Below are 21,793 nucleotides of genomic sequence, written 5' to 3'. Positions count from 1 at the left end.
AGAGGTGAGCGGAATGGGGGAAGGGGTGGGGGCCCCAGGGGACATTGGAGCTCGTCCCTGAAGGACCAGAGGCAGCTGTGGTGGGGATATGAAGGCAGCCAAGAGTTCCCTGTGGGAGGGAGGGGGCAGTCAGGGCAGGAACCTGCAGATGGGCATAAGGACCCAGCAGGGCCAGGGCAGACAGATCTCTCCCTGTGTCTCCAAGCTCCCGGCCTCTTAGTGCAAGGGAGCCCCCACCCCAGCTTTCCCCGTGCTTCCCCATCAGCACCTGTCCAAGAAGGGACCAAAAGCATCTGCTCTTGCGGAACAGGTAATCCAGGACATGCCTCAAAGACGGGCGACCTGGCTCAAGTCTCCCCTCACCCCTAAGCTGGCCCAGAATAGATGGCCCTGGTGGCTTCTGCTGGACTAGCACTTCCCCTAGAGAATCCCCCAGTGAGTCACATTCTCAGTTCTGAGTACAGGAGACCTGTGGCCTATGCCATGACTGTCCCTTCAATAAAACAGAAACCCTGCCATCTCTCAAAAATGTCCAGCCCAAATGAGACCATGAATGCAGACATGCCCCAGCTTGACCACGCACCAAGACAACCCAGTGTGCCACAACGGGCCACGGGGACACAGGCAGCGGTACCCCACGCCTTATAGCAGGCTGCATCTGGCCCTACCTGAAGGTGCTGTTGGTCTTGGTGAGGTTGCCCAGACCGTGGCCACAGCAGTCATCCTTCCAACAGAGGGAGAGATTGAAGAGCACCAGGTAGGCCACCAGCGCCACTGTCAATAGCACGACCTTCAGCTCCAGGTTCATGCGCAAGAAGACAGAGCAGGAGATAAAACCCAGGATGCAGCTGCAGGTATAATACTGGGGAGATGGGAGGCATTACTCAGGGTGGCAGAAGTCACCCCACCAGTCCCATTACCAGGAAGCTCACCTCCAGAGCAGTCACCAAAGGGAAATAGGATAGCAACACACACCCCAGCTGCCCGGTCCCTTCCACCTGTGGGCTCACAGAGCCAGGTGTCTGCAGCATGACTCATCCTGACCACCTCTCAACAAAAAGCAGCCGCACATCGGAGAGTCTGTGGCAGGACACTGCTCTGTGGTTTTGCCACTTGTGGCAAGTGAGCTTGTTTTAAGGAAAAAAACTGGTAAGTAAAACTCCAGACCAGGGTGGAGGCAGGGGTGTGCACACCTGGTCAGCTTCCCTGTCAAGTCCTGCTGGAGCTCACCTGCCCCAAGGGCTTCTCCATCCATAGGACACTCCTGCTCAAGATCATGCTGTGGCTCCCCACTGGCCCCAGAAGAAAGACCATGCTCTTCTCCCTGGCATTCCTGCCCCACACAACCTGGACCAAACCTACCCCTCCGGCTGTGTCTCCCAACTCTCCCCACCCAGGGTACAAATGCCCTGAAACCCTACCGAGGCACCCAGTTCTCACGTTGTCCCCTCACTTCTCCCATCAAGAATCTGTCTGCCTTTTGGAGACCTGCTCAAAACTCATGGCCGCTCCCCACACCTCAGTCCCACGGTCTCACTCAGGTTGTCTTAGCCCTGCCACACAGACCTTGGTGTGGTAGTGACCTGCCTGGGCCCTGTGGACCTCATCCATCGACCTCTGATAAAATGGCCTGGGCAGGGGAAGGGACCTGGGATACACCCACCAGCACAGCTGACGCTCACCCCTCCCTCCCTGCCCAGGCCTCACAGCTAAGAGCAAGCAGCCAGGACCCAGACCCTCCCTGTCCCCAGGCCTAGCCCAGCACCACCTGCTTGAGCCGTCTCCTCCGCCTCTCTGGGGAGACACTGGACCCACTCCTCCATACCCCATGGTCACATGGACTCAGAACCAGGGCTCTTAATGCCAGACTGCATCCCGTGCCAGGAGCATCCCAGGGAGGACACAGTGCCCAAAGGGCTGGCCTGGGGTCTGGGCTCCACTTGGAGCCAGAACGACACTCACCGGCAGGAGCTCACACACGGTTCTGTTTCTGCTGCTGCTTGTGGCCCACAGGCTCGTCTCATTGCCACCAGGCAGCCCCGGAGCTGGGAAAGGCATCAGTGGCTACAGAGGAGACAGGTCCTCATTAGGGGACATCCAAAGGATGGATCTTGGGACCTGCCAGGGCCAAGAGAAGCCGGCCCAAGACAATCACAGGCACCACGGGCACCCCAGGCAGCCTGAAGCTGTGCGACAGACAGCTCTAAGTCCTGTGAGCGGCTCCCCCGCCCTCCACAGCAATCCCCCCGTCACAGTGCAGAGAGGGCTGGGGAGAGAAGGGCATCGGAAAAAATCATTGGTGCATCAGAGGCAGAGAGGAGGGTCAGCACTTCCCAGGAGCTCCCTTCTGCAGGGACCCTGAGGGAGACACACGGAGCACACTCCCCCACCACGCTCTAGAGGGTCAGGCATGGGGCAGAGGGGCCTGGGCTCTAGAGGAGGGAGCTGGCCATGATCCCCGCAGCAGCCTGCAAGAGCCCAGGACACCAAGTCCCAGAGACAGTGAGGCAGGCTGTCCTCTGACAGGAGGAGGAAGGAACATCAGACACTGTTGTGGCTCAAGCACCATGTCCTTGTGTAGCCAGCCACAAAAGTGCCCTGGGTGTCCCGAGTCCTTGTTGGACCAGGGTGAAGAGCTCTGAGCCCAGGACCTCACAGGGCCCCCACTGAGCTCCTGAGGAGCTAAACAGATGCAGCCATTAAGGCAACCCGCTAGAGGATTCTAGAATCTACAGGTCCCAGGGTCAAAGACGGCTCCTCCACCCAGGAAGCATACCCCAGGTCCCTGCCAGGGCCTCCCTCCCACACCCCAAGCTGACCAAGTTGACGATGGCGACGGTGAGCAGGCTGCCAATGGTCAGCACAGCCAGGGACAGCCTCAGCAGGGGCTGGGTCTCCACCCGCTCAGAGATGGCCTGCAGCGCCCCCCGGGCTGGGCAGCACCTCTGTGGACACAAGAGGTCAAGTCATCCAGAGCTAGCAGCCGGGACAGGAGGGACAGGCCACCCGGGGGGAGCCATGGAGAGCCACTAGCAGGCGGGGGAGGTTGTCCTTGAGGCAGAAGCAGCCCCCCAGCCCCTGGACACAGCAAGGGGCCAGACCAACAGAGCTCACCAGGGTGGGCTTTTGGGAGGGTCCCAGGCAAGGAGGGAAGGAAGGGCCACGGGGACCCAGTGATCACAGACCGCAGCACAGAGGCCTCGGCCACTCACCAGGAACTCAGAGGCAAAGCACAGGCTCAGCACCAGTCCCAGCAGGCAGGCCACCAGCCCGAAGGACACACCCAGAGCTGCCATCCTAGATGGGAGGAAAAAACCTGTGCCAGGGGGTCATGTGCCCCGGGCCTGCCCCATGGCTCCACTCCTCCAGCCCACAGTCACCTGCTCCTCCCCAACTGCCACTGCACACACAGCAAGGGGAGCTTTGAAACCTGTGTCCGACTGCCCCGCTAATAAAACTCAGGGCCTGGCCAAGTCACGACATCCAGGTCAATGTCACGTGCCTTTTGGGCCAAGTATGCAAGAAACGAGTGGCACTGTGGACCCTGGCCCACAAAAATTGTAGAAAAGCATTCCCCATTTTGTCTTTATGCATCCCAAACCTCAATTTCAGTCCATCCTTTGGCCTAACTGCCCTTCTAGAAACCACTAGTGGCTTGTCCCCTCATTCTTGTCCCTCACCAGCAGGTCCCAGAGCTAGCAGCCAGAGGTCTCAGGACTCCTGCTCCTGGCTGGATGTCATGAACCCTCTAGGCCCCATCTCCCACCTCTGAGAGGGAGGTGACGTTACCTATGTTTTCCAAATCCGCCCCTCAGGGACTCCAAACCCAAAAATGCCTGCAGGTTTCACAGATGACAGGGGACTAGAAAGCAATGCCAGACGCAGGCCCAGGGCCAGGTCCTGGGCTCAGAGCTCTTCACCCTGGGCTTAGCTGCGGGGACTCCAGGGTCTGTGGGTTCTGAACAGCAGGTGCTTCCAGCCCCATCCTGAGGGACACCTGAGGCTCCTGGAGGGTGTCCCTGCTGGGTCCTGCCCAGATCACCACCCCTCCAGCAGGACCCCAGCGGGCTTGGCCATCTGCCCCCACTCAGACTGACCTGGGCATCACTAGGACGTGGACGAGCAAGATGCAGACGAAGACGAGGCCAGCACAGGCGAAGTCATGGCGGGCCCGGGGGATGGGGGCCAGGCGGTACTGAGAGTGACAGGACTGTGAGGGGCGGCGGCCTGTGGAGCCCAGTGCCTCCCAGTCCAGGCTGACACCTTAAGAACTACCTCACACCCCTCCTCCAGCTCCAAGGGACGTGACATTTGATGACTTTCGCCCATTGGCATTTCAGTTTCTTTGTATGTGGAGAGGGGAGCCCTGCCTCCCTCCCCCTCCCACCCAGGCCTCTGACTTAGAACTCATGTCCCCGCGGACAGAAACCTGGTCAGTAAGTTACCATACACCAAAGGGGCAAGCTGGGCCTGGGTCCCTGAGCTGGCAGGTGGCAGACCCCAGTGCTAGCCCTCTACACAGGTACCACTGCACAGTCACAGCCCCGCCAGGCGCTGGTAAGGAAGGCGAGGCTCAGAGGGCAGGCTCCCCAGCCAGCCGAGGCCCTCCTCCACCATCAGGGCCCTTTTCCTGGTAACCTCCCTGGGGAGCCCCAGGGAAGAGTAGGCCCCTCCCTTTCAATCCAGGTCCCCGGGGATGGGAACCCCTCCTACAGCCACACCCAAGGCTAAGGACAGGCTCTGGAACCTCTGAGACTGTCTATGAAATGGGGAGCGGCCCCCATGTGGGCAAGAGTTTAATTACATAATGACATGTGTGCCCAGGACCTGCCAGAACCCAGAGCACCCCACGAGCACAGCACCACTGGACAAAACGCAGACCCTGCAGGTCCCACCCCCGAGGCTGAATCCGGGGTGGTTTCTCTCATGGGGAGAACCGTGCCATCCCTGAGGCCTCCCTGGCCCACGGCAGCTAAGTTCTGGCCTCGGATGGAGCAAGTTTTCCAGACCCTGAGGCAAATCCCTAGTGGGGTGGTCCCAGGTCAAGGAGTGAGGCTGATAGGAAAGAGAGGCGGCCCCCAAGCTGGGGCTGTCCTGGGCCCCCACCCACCCCCAGCAGCCAGCTGTGGACACTCCCATGACCTTGTTGGCTGCCCTATGGCTCGGGCTCCCACCCCAGGCTGGACAACCCTGTTCCTCTGGAGTGGTGGCTGCCCAGGGCCCTCACCTCACGCTCAAAGCTCTTCTCCAGGAAGATGGACCCAAAGGTGTAGAAGTCGTCAGACTTTGAGCAGCAGGGCCTGGGGGTGGCAGCGTGAAATGGAGGCCTGGATGAGTGGAGGCCATACCCTGAGGGGAGGCCATACCAGGAAAGGGAAGGAGCTATGGGGCCCAGAGCTGGGGCTAGGCCACCTGCCACAGGGCATGAGGTGGGCCTACCCACAGGGGGACCCCATTCAATGGGAGAGGGGGAAGGGGAGGCACAGGTCTTGGGCTTCACCTCGTGGAGCTGAGCCCCTCGATGGCTGAGAGCATCTCATCGTCATAGGAGTCATCTTCTGCCCGCCGCTTGGGGGATGCGCTCCTGGAATCAGACCCCCCAACTGCATCATCCTGGGAGCCACACCCACTGGCCCAGAGGCAGGAGTGTGGATGAGCTGAGTCGCCACGGGATCACCAGGTGTCCAACAGGGGTCCCCAGCTTCGTGTGGGAGGGCAAAGGGACAGATGAGTCCCACTAAGGCCCCCAGAGGGCAAGTGAAAGTCCAGCATCTCCCAGCAAGAAGCAGAGGAGAGAGCCCCCAGGGCCACCTCTGCTTCTCACAGGCCAGCACTGGGTCCGTCCTTCCCTCCCAGGCACCTCCCACTGACCCACCACAGGGTGGGCGCACAACAGGCGCTCAATCATGGCTCTTCAGAAGAGCCAGGGACCAGAAGTGCTAGAATACTTTGACTTGGCCTCCACAGAGGTCCTGGGCTGGGCCTTGAGGAGCTGCCTTCCTGGTTAGGGCCACCAGCCGGGAGGAGGTGACTGCGGCAAGGTGAGGGCAGCACACGTACCTGTCAGGGATCCGGTGGCGCCGCAGAGGAATGGCCTGAAAGGGAAGGGAGAAGCGGGGACAGTTATTCCCAGCACCTGGGCCTTCGGTCCATCACGGGCTGGGTTTAGCACTGCCAGCTAGGGACAGGGGTCACAGGGGTGGAGGTGGGGGCAATGTCCAAGTGGCAGGCATTCTGAATTCAGACTGGGCAACCGGAAGGACAGGCACGTTGCCGGCCCCCGGAGTAGGCTCTGAACACCAGCACCTCCCCAGCAGACCCGGGGGAGGAGGCAGGGCAGAGACCACAGCCATTTTACGGCTGGAGAAGTGAGGCTTGGAGAGAGGGGCCCCTTCTGCCTCTGCTCCCCCAGGCCCTTATGGGGCCCCTGAACCCAGCTCTCTGGATAGGAGGGACCTACCTTAGGTCTCCGCCCATTGGGGACAGGGGTCTCACTGCTGCTCACACTCTCGCGGTGGCTGAGGTGTGCAAAGGGCCGCGCAGCCCCCCAGGACTCCAGGTAGCGGGTCATGCGCACGGAAGCCCGCATCTTCAAGGCCGCGTCCCCCCGGGGCTTGGGCAGGTGTGGGCTGGGAGGGGGCGGCTGCTGGCTCTGCAGGCAGACACAGAGGAGGCCTGTCCCACCTGCTCCCCCAGCCCACCCTCCAGCTCTCCAGAGTGTGACCCTGCTTGGAGCACTAGCTGATCTGTGAAAAAGGGGAAATGACCTTCACTTGCCCTCTGGGGGCCTTAGTGGGACTCATCTGTCCCTTTGCTCTCCCACATGAGGAGTCAGGCCAGGCTGTGGGGACCCCGGCTCCGCTCCTGTCCCAGGCCAGGAAAAGGCTGGTGTTCACACACCCCGTGCCCAGCCCCTGCTCCCCTCCACAGGGAAAGAAAGGGCTAAGGTCCTCTTCCTAAGGCCACGTGCCACTCTTGGGCCTGAACTCCCAGAGCCCCTTCCAGGGAGGACCCGGGAGGAGCAGCAGGCAGCGGGCCTCCTGCCGTGCCCACCCTGTGTGCTCAGCGCGTGTTCCTTCCTTCCTGAGGGGAGCAGCAGGAGCAAGAGCCGGGCCGGCCAGCACCCGGAGACTTGGCCAACCGAGGTGCCAGCCTCCTCAGGGCAGCCTTCCAAGGGAGTTCCCCTGGCACGGCCCCGGCCACAGCATGGGGCCATCACCTGCCACGTGCCTGCAAGGGCTGGCACCATGCCAGGGACCCAGTGCTGAGCCAGGCCCTGAATGAGGGGCCAGTCCTGCCTCCTCCTCTGGTGCCACTGGGCCAGCCCCTCCCCCTATAAAAACAACCCACTGGGACCTCCTCCAATCAGGTGGCCAGGTGGGGCTGGAAAAGAGGAAATTGAGGTCACTGGAGCCAACCGATCACCTTAAGGCCTTCTGAGAGTCCCCTCACCCCACCCCAACATTCCTAACATTGTCTCACCCTCTAGGAGCCCTGTCCCCTGGGCCCCTGCCAATACCCACAGGAAGGAGCACCTACAGCCGCAAACACTCGCTAAGCCACAAGTGGCAACTTTCCTGGAAACTTCTAGCCTCCTTTGGGGATGAAACACTCAAGCCCTTCGGTCAGCTGTCTGCCCGCCCCCCAAGGAACAGGCGCGAGGTGGACCTCAGAGAGGGTTCCAGGGTCTGAGGAGGCACCAAGCCCTACAGTAAGCAGGAACACACTGGTCTAGAGTGGGGACATTTCTGTCACCCCCTCCACTGTTGGCAACTCTGCCTACACAGCACCCAGCCACTCAAGTTCAAGTTCAAGGTCACTGACTTAGCGTAAGAATTAAAAAAGTAAGTGTATACTAAAGACCCAAGTCAAAATGTGTCTGTTCAGAACCGTGTGGGAATTGCCCCACAGAGGGCACCTGTGGGCGGCCCACCCCCGAGGCCTCAGATGCCAGATCTGGCAAACAACCTCTGTCCACCCAGGGGAGCTGCATCCAGACAAGGGATGGAGCACGGTGCGGGTGCTGGGAACTGACCCAGGGCCTCATGCCTGCTGGGAAAATGCTCTACCACTGAGCCACACCCCAGGCCTTTTCATTTATTCTGAGACAGGGTTTTACTAGTTGTCCAGGCCTCAAATCTGTGATCCTCCTGCCTCAGCCTCTGAAGTCCTTGGGATTCCAGGGATGCCTTTTAAATTTTCAACTATGTGAATGAATAGAATTAAACAAAGATGGGAAGAAGGTGGGGTGGCCGATCACGCAGACGCACTGCACAAGACACACTGAACGCCATCACTGTTCACCTGAAGTCGGGTCTGAGCAGGCGTCCCACGGTTTTACTTGCTCAATGTGGCAGCCCTGCAGGGGGGGGTTGGAGCTTTGGCCGCAGCTGCCCTTGGGGTGGGGGCGCTGCTTTGTTCATTCTGAAGCCACGTAAGCCCCTGCTCTGTGCTGAGCACTGCCTGGGTGCAGGGCTGCAGGGCTGGAGAGGGAACCTGCCCATAGGCACTCAAGAGGAGGACACACACGGGGAAGGACAACTGAGCAGGAGCCTCCGGGGCAGAGGAGGAGTGAGGAGGACCAGGAGGGATCTGAGAGGCTAACTCCACGTGAATGGGATGTGCCAGCGGGGACCCTGGGAGGAGCCAAGTCAGGCAGTAGATGCTGGGTGCCCCCTGGGCTGTTCCCAGGCAAAGCCAAGACAAGAGAGCAAGAGCCCACCATGGCTGGCATTCCCTCCAGCAGAAAAGCAGGACCTGTGTTGGGGGCAGGCAGCCAACAGGCCAAGGAGGCCCATCTGCTGACCCCACCTGCCCCACCATGGAGAGCAGCCTGGGGCAAGCTGGGCCCCAGGAGAAGGGTGGCCAGCACTAGCCAGCCAGGGCCAGGCACAGCTGAGAGCCCAGGACCCTCGGGGTGTCTGTCTACCTGCTTTCCCGAGTCTTGGCCAAAGCACGCTTTTGAAAAGATGTCTTTTGGAAACTGGGGAGTATGTAACCTCAGGAAAATGAGCTACGGGCAGTACTATGTATAAAGGTTCAGGATGTGCCGTGACAGCGGGGAAGGCCTCCCTTGGCTTAGCCCCTCCCCTAGGGAGGGAGGCCTTGGCATTATTCCCATTTCACAGCAAAGAGCACTGAGGCCCAGTGACAGGGAGCTCACCCCCAGCCCAGGCTGGTCCCTTTCCCACCTGGCCACAGCCTTGAAAAGAACTCTCCCTCTGTGGGCATCTCCCCAGCGTGGACCATCCATCCCAGCCTCCCCCAGCTCCTCATCCTGAGGCCCAGGGCCCTCGTACCCGGGGGTCGATGACAAGGTAGGTGCGGATGTTCATCTCTTTCAGGTAAGGGTCTCGCTGCTGCCCCTGTCCGTCCTCCACCTCATACGCCTTGTCCAGGTGATTCAACGTGGCCTCTGTGATGTGCACCCGGCTGGGGGAGACCCAAGTCAGATGACCCAGAGAGGGCTGGCCCCCACCTGAGATGCACAGCAGGCAGGACCGGGCCCCAGACCAGCTGCCCCACTGCAAGGACGTTGACTCCCCCCTTACCCCACACCTGACCCCACCCTGACCCCCCCCCAGCCCAGAATCAGCCCCTGGCCTCTGTCCCTGCCCCCAAAATGAGCCTCACCCAGGGACTCCAGCTGCCTCCATCCTGTTGGCCAGGGACACGTCATGGGACCACACATCGTACTGCCACTTGCGCAGCCCGATGACCCCGCACAGCACGTTCCCAGAATGTATGCCCACACGCATGCTGATGTCCACACCCGTGGCCTCCCGTACCTGCCTGGGGCAGAGCCGCCCAGTTACCCCACCTTAGCAGGGGTTGCAGGGTGCATCCTGAGCCTCCTGAGCCCTCAGAGGCTGGAGGTCCCAGAACAGGGAGGGCTGGCCTGACACAGCTGTCACCCGTCCCTGGGAGGGCACAAGCAGATACGGCCATCCCTGAGGGCAGGGTAGGAGTGGAGACTCCAATGTTCTGGTCACCGTGGCTCATTCTGATGGGCCTGGGTGTCCATCCATTCCACCCCGGGTGTCCCCTGCCTGGTAGCACTTCTGAGTCTGAAAAGGCTGCCAGGGTGGACAGAGGGGGCCCAGGCACCACCCACTACCCAGCACAGACAAAGGACGTGGGGGTCAGCCCTTAGGGGCCTGCCCTTCCCCCAGCATCTGGGAAAAGCAGCCCTGGAACCACTTGGTACAAGGAGCATCGAGTTCATGTGACACCCCCAAACAGGAGCAGGGCCTCTGCAGCCCTTTAACGAGTGGGTGAGGGACAGGGAACAGCTGGTACCATGTATCCACCAACAGGACTAGGGGTGGGCCCAGCCCACCAAGGTCATAAGCACAGGGAGCAATGGGGGACCCGCACATGGTACGGGCAGGACCTGCCCAAGGGCACACGGTGGGGGTACACGGTGGGGGTACAGCCCCAGGTACAGATGCAACAGGCTGATTCTGTCCAGCGACTGTCCTTGTAGCAACAGTCATTCTGGGTGGGATTTCAGGCAGGAGAGTCCACTGGTGTGGGTTTGACACCTGGGAGCCACAGGCAGCTGGCCCCACCAACACTGGGCAGTTCACCAAGCCCACCTGGCCTCCACCTGGCCTCCACCTGGCCTCCACTGCTTGACCACCGAGCAAGTGCTTCCCAGAGAGCCTCATGGGGAGCTGCATGGTGCAGGCAGGAGCCCGGGGGGGCTGGAGTCTCCCTGCAGCCTGAGGTGGGTCCCCCAACTCCAGGGGGCAGGAGGCAGATGGAGCCTTGGGGTCCTAACTCTAACTCTGGAAGGTCCTCCACTGTCTCCCTAGACCTTCATGCTGTTGCTAAGACTCAGTCCTTGGGCCCAGCTGCCTCCTTCTCATATCACCAGGCTCTGAGCTTCTGAGATCTGAGACTCAGAGCCACCAGGGGGCCAAGGGGAGAGAGGCGAGAGGACCAGGTCTGAACGCTCTGCTATGGCCTGCCCGGGAAGCCACCCCCCACCGGGCCTCGGTTTCCCCATCTGTAAAACAGCAGTGGTCCTGCCCTGGGAGGCGGAATCAGCGCCTGGCCTGCACCTACTTAATGGCCTCACATATGTCCAGCCCCATCTTCACACAGTTCCGGGCGTGGGTGGGCAGGGACACGGGCAAGCCCGACACGCAGTAGTAGCAGTCGCCCAGGATCTTGATCCGCATGCACTCGTTGGCCTGCGGGGCGAGGAGAGGCCTGGTTGGTGGGAGCTGTGCGCGGCCCCCTCTTCCCTTCTGGGGGAGCCAGAGGCCTTTCTGCCCAGGGCTGCTGGCAGGGTACCAGCCACCAGGGGTTACCTCCAAAGCAGCCAAAGGATTGGAGACATGGGAACTCACCAGGAGGAACCCCAACCCACCAGGAGGAAGCCCGGGGAGTGAAAGCAAATGTTAGTAAGGGCCTCTAGGGAGGGGGGGCCTTGGTTTCATTTGTCCATGTAATGTTTGAGCACCTACTGTATACTTAGCCCTGGGTCAGATGATAGGACACAGCAGTGAAGGAGACAGAGTAGATGCCTGTAGCTGTGGCATCTAGGAGCCCTGGACACAGACAGATTCATCTGTAGGGTGCCCAAGGGTGAGAAGAGCTACGGGAAAGGGAGGCCCGGGAAGGAGAGGAAGTGCCCAGGAAGCTAGAGACCTCTTGAGAAGAGAACATGAGAAAGACCCGGAGGGATAGAGTGAGCCAGGCCGGGAAGAAGAGCATTCCAGCACATGCAAAGGCCCTGAGGCCAGGAAGTTATCTGAGACACAACCAGGCAGCCAGCAAGGCTAAAGCGGAGGGAGTCAGGGAGGAGAAGAGCTAGCAGGGACCTCAAGTCAAGGGTCAGTGGGTTAAGCCAAGCGATGGCCCTGCTGCCAGGCTCTGGGGAGTGGGGACAGAGCAGAGAGGAAAGGCAGGCTGGGAGGGAGGCCAGAAGACAGTGAGGCTGAGTCCTCATAGGAAAATGCTCATGGAGAACTGTCTTGGGCCCACCTGAGGTCATGCTTCAGCCAGCAGACCCCCTAGGCCCTCAGCAAGAGCAGCCACAGGTACCCCAGCCTTGTGGGTGGGGTATGGGGGGATCTGAGAAGAAGCCTCAGAGAGACTCGAGCCTTCACGTGCAATCTCACCTGTACCCTGCCCTCTGCCCTCGTGCTTGGGCGCTCCAGGTAGGGAGGAGCCGAGGGGCTGGAGTACGGACACCCCAAGTCCCTCCCGCAGGCTGGCCAGCACCACTGTTGCTGCCACACACCGTCGCCAGGTCTGGCCCTGTGCTGGGCCCAGCCTCCCTCCGTCATCCATCAGACCTGGAAGTGACTGTCCAGTGTCACTGACCCTGACGCCCAGGTACGGCCCAGCTGTTCCTCAGCCTTTCCCAGCACCTGTCCAGCCCTGAGAGCTGCCCTTTACCCAGCCTCCTCCAGTGACCCAACTGGACTGTGTGCCCACACTTCCTGCGGGGTCCTGACTGGGTGGCCAGAGGAGCACAAGGACAGTGGCTTGGCTAGAGGGCAGGTGTCTGGAGAGCACAGGCTCAGGGCCAGGCACTGCCCTGGACCCAGCCCCCGCTGTCAGGATTCAGGAGACGCCACAGGTCCCCAGCTGCTCCTGCATGTGGCTGTCACTAGGAAGCTGGGGGTGGGGGGGGCAGGGTCCCAAGGCCCCGGCTCTTGGGAGGAGGGAAAAGTTCTAGACTCTGATCACTCACAGGAGGAGAGGCTGGGAGGCCTGCACCTGCCAGGGCCTCCCGTTCCATATGAATGAGGGCAGCTTGGGCCCCGCTAGGAAAGGGAAGGCTGTGTCAAAGGGGACAGGCAGGCCCTTGGACTTCTTGTCAGAGGAAGGCCAGCTGTGCCCCAGACCCTGGCCCCTGGGGTGCAACCTCACGTATGGTGCCACCCAGGGTGCCCCACCTGCTGGTTTGGAGCTGGACAGCTCCTGTAGGAAGGCCCCAGGTCACACAGCCCTCGGAGTCCTCAGTCTATAATGCGACAGCCACCAGAGCTCCCCTGGCCAGCGCAGGCCCCCAGCGGCTGGTTACCGTCAGCAGTGGGAGCTTGCCCCCTGCACTGGGGAGCCCACTCCTGGGCAGGCAGTCCCTCCCAGGACTGAGCATCTGGCTACAAAAGACTGTGGGGCCAGACTTGCTTCTCATCCAGTTCTGGACATTGACCCTCTACAGTGGCCCAAGAGGCTCTTAAAAGCCCTGAAGGGTGTAGGCACTGGCAGGTTTGATTTTCCAGGTGGTTCCAATGTGCAGCCAGGACAGACAGTCACCCCCTTACACGTCCCCTTCCATCTCTACTCAGCAGCCACCGCTTCCAGGAAACTGGCCCTGACCACCTTAGGCTGGGCCAGGTTCTCCCCGGGCACTGGTCATGCTCCTTAGCATCTTGGGAACAAGTCACACTCCTCACTCAGCCATTAGGTCCTTGCATCCTGGTGACTGTCCCCTGCTCCATGCACACGGCCACATTCATTCCATGGGCACATAGAGCGGTCACTCCCTCCAGGCTTCTGCTCCAGCTGTCCCCCTGCCTGGGACTCTGCTCCCTTTCTTTCTCAGGTCTCTTTTTTTAGGTTTGTAAACTTTCACGCGTAGGCGATTCACCAGGGATCTTGTCAAAGCAGACCCAGGGGAGGCCAGACATTCCGCAGTCCTCCCGGCCTCCCAGGTGAGGCTGAAGCTGTGGCTATATGCAGAAGAATGAAGCCGTCTCCTCCAGGCAGCCGCCCGGAGTCCCACCTGAGCTCCTGAGCCCCATCCATCCCCAGGGACGCACTGCTGGCCTCCCCACGGCCTCGCACTCTGGGGCCACAGGATTCTGACTGCTGCGGCCACCACTGGACCCCACCTCTACCAGAGGGTGGCGGGATGCTCGACTTCAGCAGGTCCCCCTGCCCCTGAGCCCAGCACAGCTCTGAGTGCACGGCTCCCTGCCAAGGCAGTGGGGCAGCCGGGCAGGCTCACCTTGGCGATCTGGTCAAACTTGCCGAAGAGCTCGTTCAGCACCACCACCAGCTCCTTGGGGGAGCAGTCGCTGGCCAGCCGCGTGAAGCCCACGATGTCCGCGTACAGGATGCTGGGGGACAGGCAGGGCGTGAGGGCTCAGCCCTGCGAGGCAGGCAGCAAACAGGGTGCCATCGGGGTCTCCAAGAGCCCACCGTGGGCCTCTGCCACTCCTCATTCTCCCAGGGACAGGAGAGACCCTCCCAGCCACAGACCCCGAAGACTCCAGAGGCTCTGGATCACAGCAAAACGGAGTAGAAGCCACGGCTGCAGGGCCCCTGCAGTGCCAAGGGCACGCCCCCTCCCTGAATCTGGATCACGGCCCTGAGCAGGAACACCCCCTGACACACCCCCTGGTTGGATGCAGCTCCCGCTGCCCCAGCCACCTGCACGCCCGGCTCTTCACAGGACCTCGTCCTCACCCAGCCCTCGCGGGTTCCCATCCCACAGGTCAGCAAACTGAGGCTGAGGCTCAGGCGGGACAGCTGTGCTTTCCCCCTCATCTCCCTGTGCCAAAATCTGTGATCTCCTGACCGATCCTCAGCCCAGATGGATGGCAGTGGGGTGGGGTGCTGGCACCCAGCGCTGAGCCCTGGGCAGGGGCCGCACCGACTGCCAACTCCCAGGAAGATTCTGTGGCCCCTGAGAATCAGCCAAGCACAGGCACTGGGACTGGGGGGCTCCTGTTCACTGAGCCCTGGGGGCTTCACCTCCTTTGGGGCTATGTCCTGTGGAGAGCCACCTGAAAGGACCCTTCCCTCCCAAAGCCACATTTGCTCACTCGGGCTTTATGGTTGCAGGAAGACACTCGGTCTCCCCCAACACCAGCCCAGCCTCCTGTTCAAGAACCCTGACCTGATCCTACTCCTGGGGAGACAAGGGAAGAGTGAGACCAGGGAGAGCCCCCCCCCCCATTCCCGGGTGGGCTGGCCTCCGAGTGTCCTGGCAGGAAGCCCCCACTCGGAATGCAGCCCTGGCCCGCTGCCCACCTGACGTTCTGGTGCCGCTTGACATAGAGGCTGTGGAAGTTGTTGTCGGGCATGTAGCGGCGGTCCCCGTGCTCCTTGAGCCGCTCGATGATGGCCAGCTTCATGCCCATGGAGATGTGGGCGGGCAGCACCGACAGCAGCAGATTCTCCTAGGCACGGGGGCGGGGGGCAGTGGGGACTGGCAGGGTGGCATCAGGCGCCAGGCTTGGCCCACCTGGCCCCTCCCTCATTCTTGGCAGACTGACGTCCAGCACCAACCCAGCCAGGCACCTGCCCTCCCCAGCAGCTCCCTGTGTGACACTGGGTGGGTCTGGTGTGCACCCCAGGAGCACAGCTGCCCAAGTGTCCGCAGCCCAACAGAGAAAGCAGGAGAACTAGAGTGTTCTGGGGTTGGGGGGCAGCCAGGAGAAGTCAGGGGTCAGCTACAGAGGAAGGGGGTCCTCACTTGCTGGCGCTTTTCAATGCGTAGCTTCCGGCGGATCTGGATGCACTTGACGGTGTAGGTGAAGAGGTCCCGGGATGCGTCCTGCATCTGGTGCTTGTGGAAGGCGCCCGCAAAGTTCCCACACAGGAAGATGATGGCATTGGCCAGCAGCTGGGAGACCCAGGGCAGGGCTCGGTATTGGCTGGCTTGTCCACCCTCACCCTGCCCAGGCCCCTGGGCGGGTGACGATGCCCCCTTTCACATCCCTGACCCCCAATGCAGTCAGATGAGCACTTTTCCCGGGGCAGGCCAGGACAGGGAGGCCGGGACTTTCCTGATGAGTAGCTGGGATCACGGGACCAGGGGCCGGGCCTGGGCGCCCGAGAGGTGGAGGCAGCCGGCTCATGGAGCCCAGGGCCCAAGGGCAGCATCCAAGGGACAGGAGCAGAGCACCTGCTGGCTCTCCGGGGGCTCTGGCCTCTACCCCGTGCGGACGCCCAGGCCAGGAAGGAGAACACATCTCCAAGTCCCCACTGACTATAATAAAGGTTTCTCTCGCTCAACACACAAACCCAGAGAGCCCCCAGGATACTCCCCAGCCCCGTCAGGCCGGAGCCGGGGGAGAGAGAAACCTCGGGAGCAAGATGTCACTCAGGCAGCGCCTAACCCAGCAGGTCGGCCTGAGGCCACAGGGACACTCTAGGCTAGCAGAGTAAGGCCAGCGGGACAGAGCCCTGTCCAGGGAAGTTCTGGGCAGCCGTCCATCCGTCAGCATGGCCCCAAGGCCTTGGGGTGCAGCTCATCCCCCCCCTGACTGCCCTGAGGTGAAAGCCACCCTCCCCCCACCAGACCCTCCCCTCCCCTCCCCACCCCCCTGCCCCTCACCTGCAGCCCCATCCAGACGCTGGGGGTCGTGAAGGCCCCCATCAGAGCAGCACACACCAGCAGGTGAGAGACGGTGGACACCACCCCCACGGCGACGGCCCCCCGCGTGCTGAAGGGCAGCAGCGTGTACACCACGAAGACCACGAACAGGAAGAAGGGCACCTGGGGACAGGCAGCGGGAGGCTAGGCCTGGGCACGGCCTGGGGGAGCTGACAGCGGGGGCCCTGCAGCCTCATCCCTGGGTCCTCTGGATGGCCCCGCGGCTCTCGTGTGGTGACTCAGCCACAGACAGCGGAGCAAGGTCTGGCCTGCCCTGCTGGTCTCCCGCCTGCCGACCTCCCCAGGAGGGAGGCTCCTCACCCCTGTGACCTGGGGACCCCCGGCCTGGCTCCCCCTGCCACGCACCCTCCCCCAGGAAGGGCAGTGAAGACGCTGGCCCTCCCTCCAGCCCCTGCCCTGACTCCTGCTGGGAGTGGAGCCCCAGCCAGGAGCCTTCAGTCTTTATGGTCTCCCTGGGCCTCAGCCCACCCAGCCACAGGAGGGTCCCGGGCCCCGGCTGTTCTGGTCACAGTGTGCCACCCCGTGGCAACAGAGGCCACCCAGGCCAGGCCCAGACCCAAGTCTGGGACTCGAGCCAGCAGAGAAAGGGCTCTTTGAGCTGGGGTGGCACACGGATGGGTGAGCAGCCCGGGAGTGCTGCGGCCATCTGAGTGGAGATAGTCAGGTCTGGCCATCCTGCTGGCCCAGGCCTGACCCTTCCTGGCATGAGAGCCAGGGTGCGCCCTGCCTCTAGAGCTGACCACACAGGGGCCACCTGAAATGCCAGAGCCGGACATCAGGTGGACACGCCTCACACCTCAGCCCCCTCCCTCTGCAGGGAGCTGGGCCCACCCCAGGTCTCCGAGTCACAGCCCGTGGAACGGAAAGGCCATGGCCAATGTGTCCACGCAGACGCATTCTCCAGAAGGGACCCGCTGCCCGGTGAGGGCTGCGGGGCGCACAGGTGGCAGGGAGCATCCAACCCCCAGAGGCACGGTCCCTGCCCTGTTACCTGCTCCCACGCACAGGCTGCCTTCCTCCAAGAGTCCAAAACCAGCACGTAGCCCAGCGTCACCAGGCAGGCCCAGGCGAGCAGCGCCAGGGCCCTGAGCCACCTCCGGACGAGGCACTCAATATACACCAGCACATACAGAGCCACGAACACAGCGAAGGTCAAGGAGGCCGTGCCCAGGACAGCCTGGTGTCTGGAGGGGTCCTGGACAGAGCAAGAGGCGTGTAAATGCTTTGGCTCTCTCCAGCGGAGGGCCACCTCCTCCAGGAAGCCCACCCAGCCTCACTTCTGAGGTCGTCCATGTGGGGGATGGCGGTGCCCCGACACCTGGTTCTTCCTACCCCTCAGGCCTGTATTTGAGTTGTCACCTCCACTAGGACTTCCTTTCCCCAGTTACCTCGGGGGCCTAAGCGTCCTCCCTTCCCAGGCCCCGTGAGGACTCTCCACCCAACCTCCCCACGAGGCAGCCTCTACATCCTCCAGTTCCGCGGCACCCTGTGCATACCTGAGGAAGACAGGTGTGACCACAGGAGCCCAGGGCAGGGCTCCTCCCCCGGCAAAGCCTTGGTGTCATGGTTTGGATTTAGATTGTCCCCCAAAGCCTCATGTGTTGAAGGACTAGTTCCCAAGGAGCAGGGTTCAGAGGTGGGGCTCCGGGAAGTGACTGGATCAGGAGGCTCTGACCTCATTAACAGGTTGACCCAATGACGCATTAATAAAGGGACCACATTGTTGGGAGGCGGCAGAGACTGTAGGAATTGGGGTCTGGTTGGAAGATCATGGGGGCGTGCCCTGGAAGAGTGCATCCTGTCTCCAGCCCCCTTCTTGGTCCTTCTCTCTGCTTCCCAGCCACTAGGAGGTGATAGCTCCGCTCCACCACACCCTTCTACCATGATGCTCTGCTTCACCCCAGGCCAAGGCAATGGAGCCAGCCAGTCTTGGACTGAAACCATGAGCAAAATAAATCTTTCCTCCTCTAAGTTGTTTTTCTCAGGTATTTTGTCATAGCCATGGAAACCTAACTAACACACTTGGAAAGTGCCTGGAAGAAGGGAAATGGAGCCTGACTTAGTGCATAGTGGTTTCTGGGTGAGGAAAGCAGGCATCCTGCATAGAGAAGGTGCTGGAGCAAGGGCAGAGGGTAACAGGAGGGGCCTGGGAAGAAAGTTGCATAGCTGGCACTGTGCCAAGAGGTCCCCGCACAGATCCTAAGGTCCATGAGGGCAGAGGCCTACTGCCATGCAGTCAGCCCTCAAAAACTAGCTGTCTGGGGGCTGGGGATGTGGCTCAAGCGGTAGCGCGCTCGCCTGGCATGCGTGTGGCCAGGGTTCGATCCTCAGCACCACATACAAACAAAGATGTTGTGTCCACTGAAAACTAAAAAATAAAATATTAAAATTCTCTCTCTCTCTCTCTAAAAAAAAAAAAAAAAAAAAAAAAAAGCTAGCTGTCTGGGGAGTGACAGGAAGCAAGTGCCCTGCAGTCAGAGACACAGAGGGCCAGGCTAACAGAAGGCCTGAAGGGTTCCAGCCACCTTGCACAGATGGACACCCTGTAGTCTCTGCTGCTTTCTTCTAGAAATTTCTAATTAAATCTCTATTCATTAAAAAGAAAATGAAAGCTGCAGCTCCTGAGTCACCCGAGCCACGTTGCAGGGGCTCACCAGCCGCACACAGCTCGTGGCTGCAGCAAGGCCAGCACCCGGCTCAGAGAGGACGTCGGAGCTGTCTGCCCGGGGAGCTGCGCTGCGGAGGATCCTGAGCCAGGCGCACTCTGAGTTAGTTCCCAGCTACTCAGGAGGCTGAGGCAGGGCGATCACCAGTTCAAGGCCAGCCTGGACAACGTAGCAAGACCCAATCTCAGAATGAAAAACAGAAGGGCTGGGGAGGTAGCCCAGAGGCAGACTGCTCCTGGTTCCGTCCCAAGTACCAAAGAACAAAAGGAGGAGGCAGAGAACAGTGAGACCAGAGCCCGGCCGGGGGATGACGGGAGCCGCCTGCTGTGGCTGGGGACGTGGTTCAGAGGCCGTCCCCGATCAGGTCCCCGCAGAACCCAGTTTCATGGTGGAGAAAAGCGAGGGTAGTTTTTTGGCCCCGTTAATGTGGCGTCTAAAACCAACTCAGACTTCCAGGTGCAATCCAGCTTAGCCCGTCTCCCAGCAGCCTGGCCGCCACGGTCAGCACTTCACACAGCAGGACCGAGGCTTCGAGAAGATGACAACTGGCCCCAGGCCTCTCGAGCCGCGTCCCAGCTCAGATCTGAAGCCCAGAGACCGGGCCACCCCTGGACTCACCCCGTGGCTGAAAGTGATGGCCACCAGCGCCACGCAGGCGGCCCCGGCCACGGCGAGGAGCATGAGCAGCAGCGGCCCGTGCTGGCTGGTGAGGCGGTGCTTCTCGTAGAGCGCAGCCTGGTCGGGGCCCTCCGCGCCCTCGTTGAGGAAGTAGCGCCCCTTGGCCGGCATCGTCCTCCTCTGGAGCCGTGGTCCTGCCGCCCACTCGGGAGCCCCCGCAGCCCGGGGGCATCTGCAGCGGCCTCCCCACAGGTCTAGGCCAAGGGCCTCTCCCCAGCTGGCGATCCGGGCTGGCCAGCGGTCCCCTGAGCCTGCAGCGCCATGGGTGACACAGACCTGCAATGCTCCAGCCTCCTCCCTGGTGTCCAGGACCGGCTGAAGGCACACCCCGCGTCCTCAGCTCTGCGGAGACAAAGCAGACCCGGGGTTGGAGGCGGGCTGGCATCAGGGGAGCCCGGGGCTCAGGCTGGGCCTCTCTAGGACAGCACTGTCCGGTGCAGTAGCTGCTGGCCTCGTGTGGCTATTTGAAAGTGAATTTAAAGTAATTAAAAATAAAACTAAAAATCAGATTGCACAAGCCACTTTTCAAAGGTCCCACAGCCAAGCCACACGTGGCTGGCAGCCACTGCAGCGGGTGCCGTGGACACAGCCCTCCTACCACGGAGGGGACCCGGCAGGCAAGGCAGCACGCTGCTGCTCTCGAGGTCTGCTACTGTCCCCATGTCGGACTGTGACCCACCTCGATGAATTCTGCACCCGGGGTCAGGTGCAAATCCTTGGTCACTGAATTTCGGCAGAGCTACCTCTGACATAAATCAGGAGCACGGGCCGGTGGCTGTGTCCAGGCTCTGTCCTGTCCCCTGGGATCCTGGGGCTTTTTAGTGAGTCTGGGTCTCTAGGTCTAGGGGATCCCAATCATGATCCTGGCAGCCCTGGGATTTGGGGACTGCCTAGGGCCCAGAGGGGACTGGGAGGCTGAGGGGCCCGGGCTCAGAGCCCCACACTTGCTTCAACCAGGGAATCCCCCTGCATCTGAGAGACATTAAGCTTTCACAGGAAGTCTGGAGTCTGCTTTTCTTAAAAGAACCCACTGATAAATTTAAATGGTTTGCAAGCCCCAGTCAAAGGAAGCAGAGTGGACCCAGCACCGTCCACTCATCAGAACATCCATTCATTCCCAAAAGGCTTTAATGACACCTCTGTCTTGATGTATGTGGCTGGTTGACTCTCTCCAGGACTCCCAGGGTCCAAAGGGAAAACGTCAACCCCCCAAAAGCACCTCTAAATGTAATCAGTCTTTATTCCACGGGAGGCGTCTCCTGAACTTTTACCAGACACCCCGGCCATACATGCTGTGGGGCCCGCAAAACGAGATGTGGCCCCTGCCCGATCCAAATAGCTCTTTGCAGTAACCAAGGCAGCAGCCCTGTCACTCCAGGCCTCTGCCCACACGCTCATACTTCGCAACCTACAGAGGCCAGCCATTTTACAGATGCTGAACTGAGCCCAGAGAGGCACAGTGGCTTGCTCAGGATCACACAGTGGGCGCCGGTTGGGGGAGGGCTGAGTCAGACCCAGGTCTACCAGCTCCCCATCACAGATCCTCAGCCCAAGCTTCCCCACAAACATCCCAGGGGACCAAACCAGAGGCCACGAAACAGACCGAGCCACGGGCCGAGGGCGCGTGCACGCAGGCGTGAGAGTGCACACGCGCACATCCCCACCCACATGCTCATCCCTTCACCCTGGGTCACCTAGTGTCCAGACACTGACCTGCCCTTCGAGGCCCACGGAGCCGGGCACAGAGACAGGAGCAAGGTCCCAGGGCCGTGGGAACCCAGGCCAGCCAGCCCTCCTCTCGGCCTCTAACTGGGCCACTTCCTGGGCAACGGTGGGAGGGAAAGGGGTGGACAATGGGCAGCCCCGGGCACAGGATCAGCCCATCCAGGGACCTCATCCAGCTCCCCCACAAGCCGGGCAGTGCGCGCAGGGCTGGGGGCTGGAGGAGCGCGGCAGGAGGCCGTCCTGGAGAGAAGACCCGGGGCCACCCCCGGGGGCGTCTCCACAGCCAGCTCCTCTGCGCACTGCCCCCAACGCCAGACCCAGAGGCCCCGGCCAGGGAGGGGCTCCAGCCCCCCTG

The 21,793-nt window shown here is 61.4% G+C and overlaps 1 protein-coding gene across 5 annotated transcripts in view; it reads right to left on the bottom strand.

The window, feature by feature from the left end:
* Nucleotides 1–21,793, bottom strand: part of Adcy7 (adenylate cyclase 7) — a 39,921-nt gene that overhangs the window by 6,060 nt on the left and 12,068 nt on the right. For 4 of the 5 annotated variants that reach the window (XM_027939137.2, XM_071604679.1, XM_027939139.2 and 1 more), the window contains exons 2-19: nt 19,654–20,055; nt 17,361–17,564; nt 16,310–16,471; nt 15,446–15,595; nt 15,001–15,149; nt 13,973–14,084; nt 11,071–11,198; nt 9,634–9,792; nt 9,300–9,432; nt 6,461–6,652; nt 6,061–6,095; nt 5,501–5,584; nt 5,228–5,300; nt 4,098–4,195; nt 3,213–3,297; nt 2,820–2,945; nt 1,963–2,064; nt 669–862 (exon numbers count right to left, since the gene is read on the bottom strand). In XM_027939137.2, coding sequence (XP_027794938.2) covers nt 669–862; nt 1,963–2,064; nt 2,820–2,945; nt 3,213–3,297; nt 4,098–4,195; nt 5,228–5,300; nt 5,501–5,584; nt 6,061–6,095; nt 6,461–6,652; nt 9,300–9,432; nt 9,634–9,792; nt 11,071–11,198; nt 13,973–14,084; nt 15,001–15,149; nt 15,446–15,595; nt 16,310–16,471; nt 17,361–17,564; nt 19,654–19,824 — 2,357 coding nt within the window. In that variant the 5' untranslated portion in view covers nt 19,825–20,055. Of the gene's footprint in view, nt 1–668; nt 863–1,962; nt 2,065–2,819; nt 2,946–3,212; nt 3,298–4,097; nt 4,196–5,227; nt 5,301–5,500; nt 5,585–6,060; nt 6,096–6,460; nt 6,653–9,299; nt 9,433–9,633; nt 9,793–11,070; nt 11,199–13,972; nt 14,085–15,000; nt 15,150–15,445; nt 15,596–16,309; nt 16,472–17,360; nt 17,565–19,653; nt 20,056–20,392; nt 21,345–21,793 lie in introns of those variants that run through there. The other variant, XM_071604678.1, reaches the window with a different exon arrangement.

The sequence above is a fragment of the Marmota flaviventris genome, chromosome 18, assembly GCF_047511675.1.
Source record: "Marmota flaviventris isolate mMarFla1 chromosome 18, mMarFla1.hap1, whole genome shotgun sequence".
Lineage (NCBI taxonomy): Eukaryota > Metazoa > Chordata > Mammalia > Rodentia > Sciuridae > Marmota > Marmota flaviventris.
This window is presented reverse-complemented; position numbering and strand designations above follow the sequence as displayed.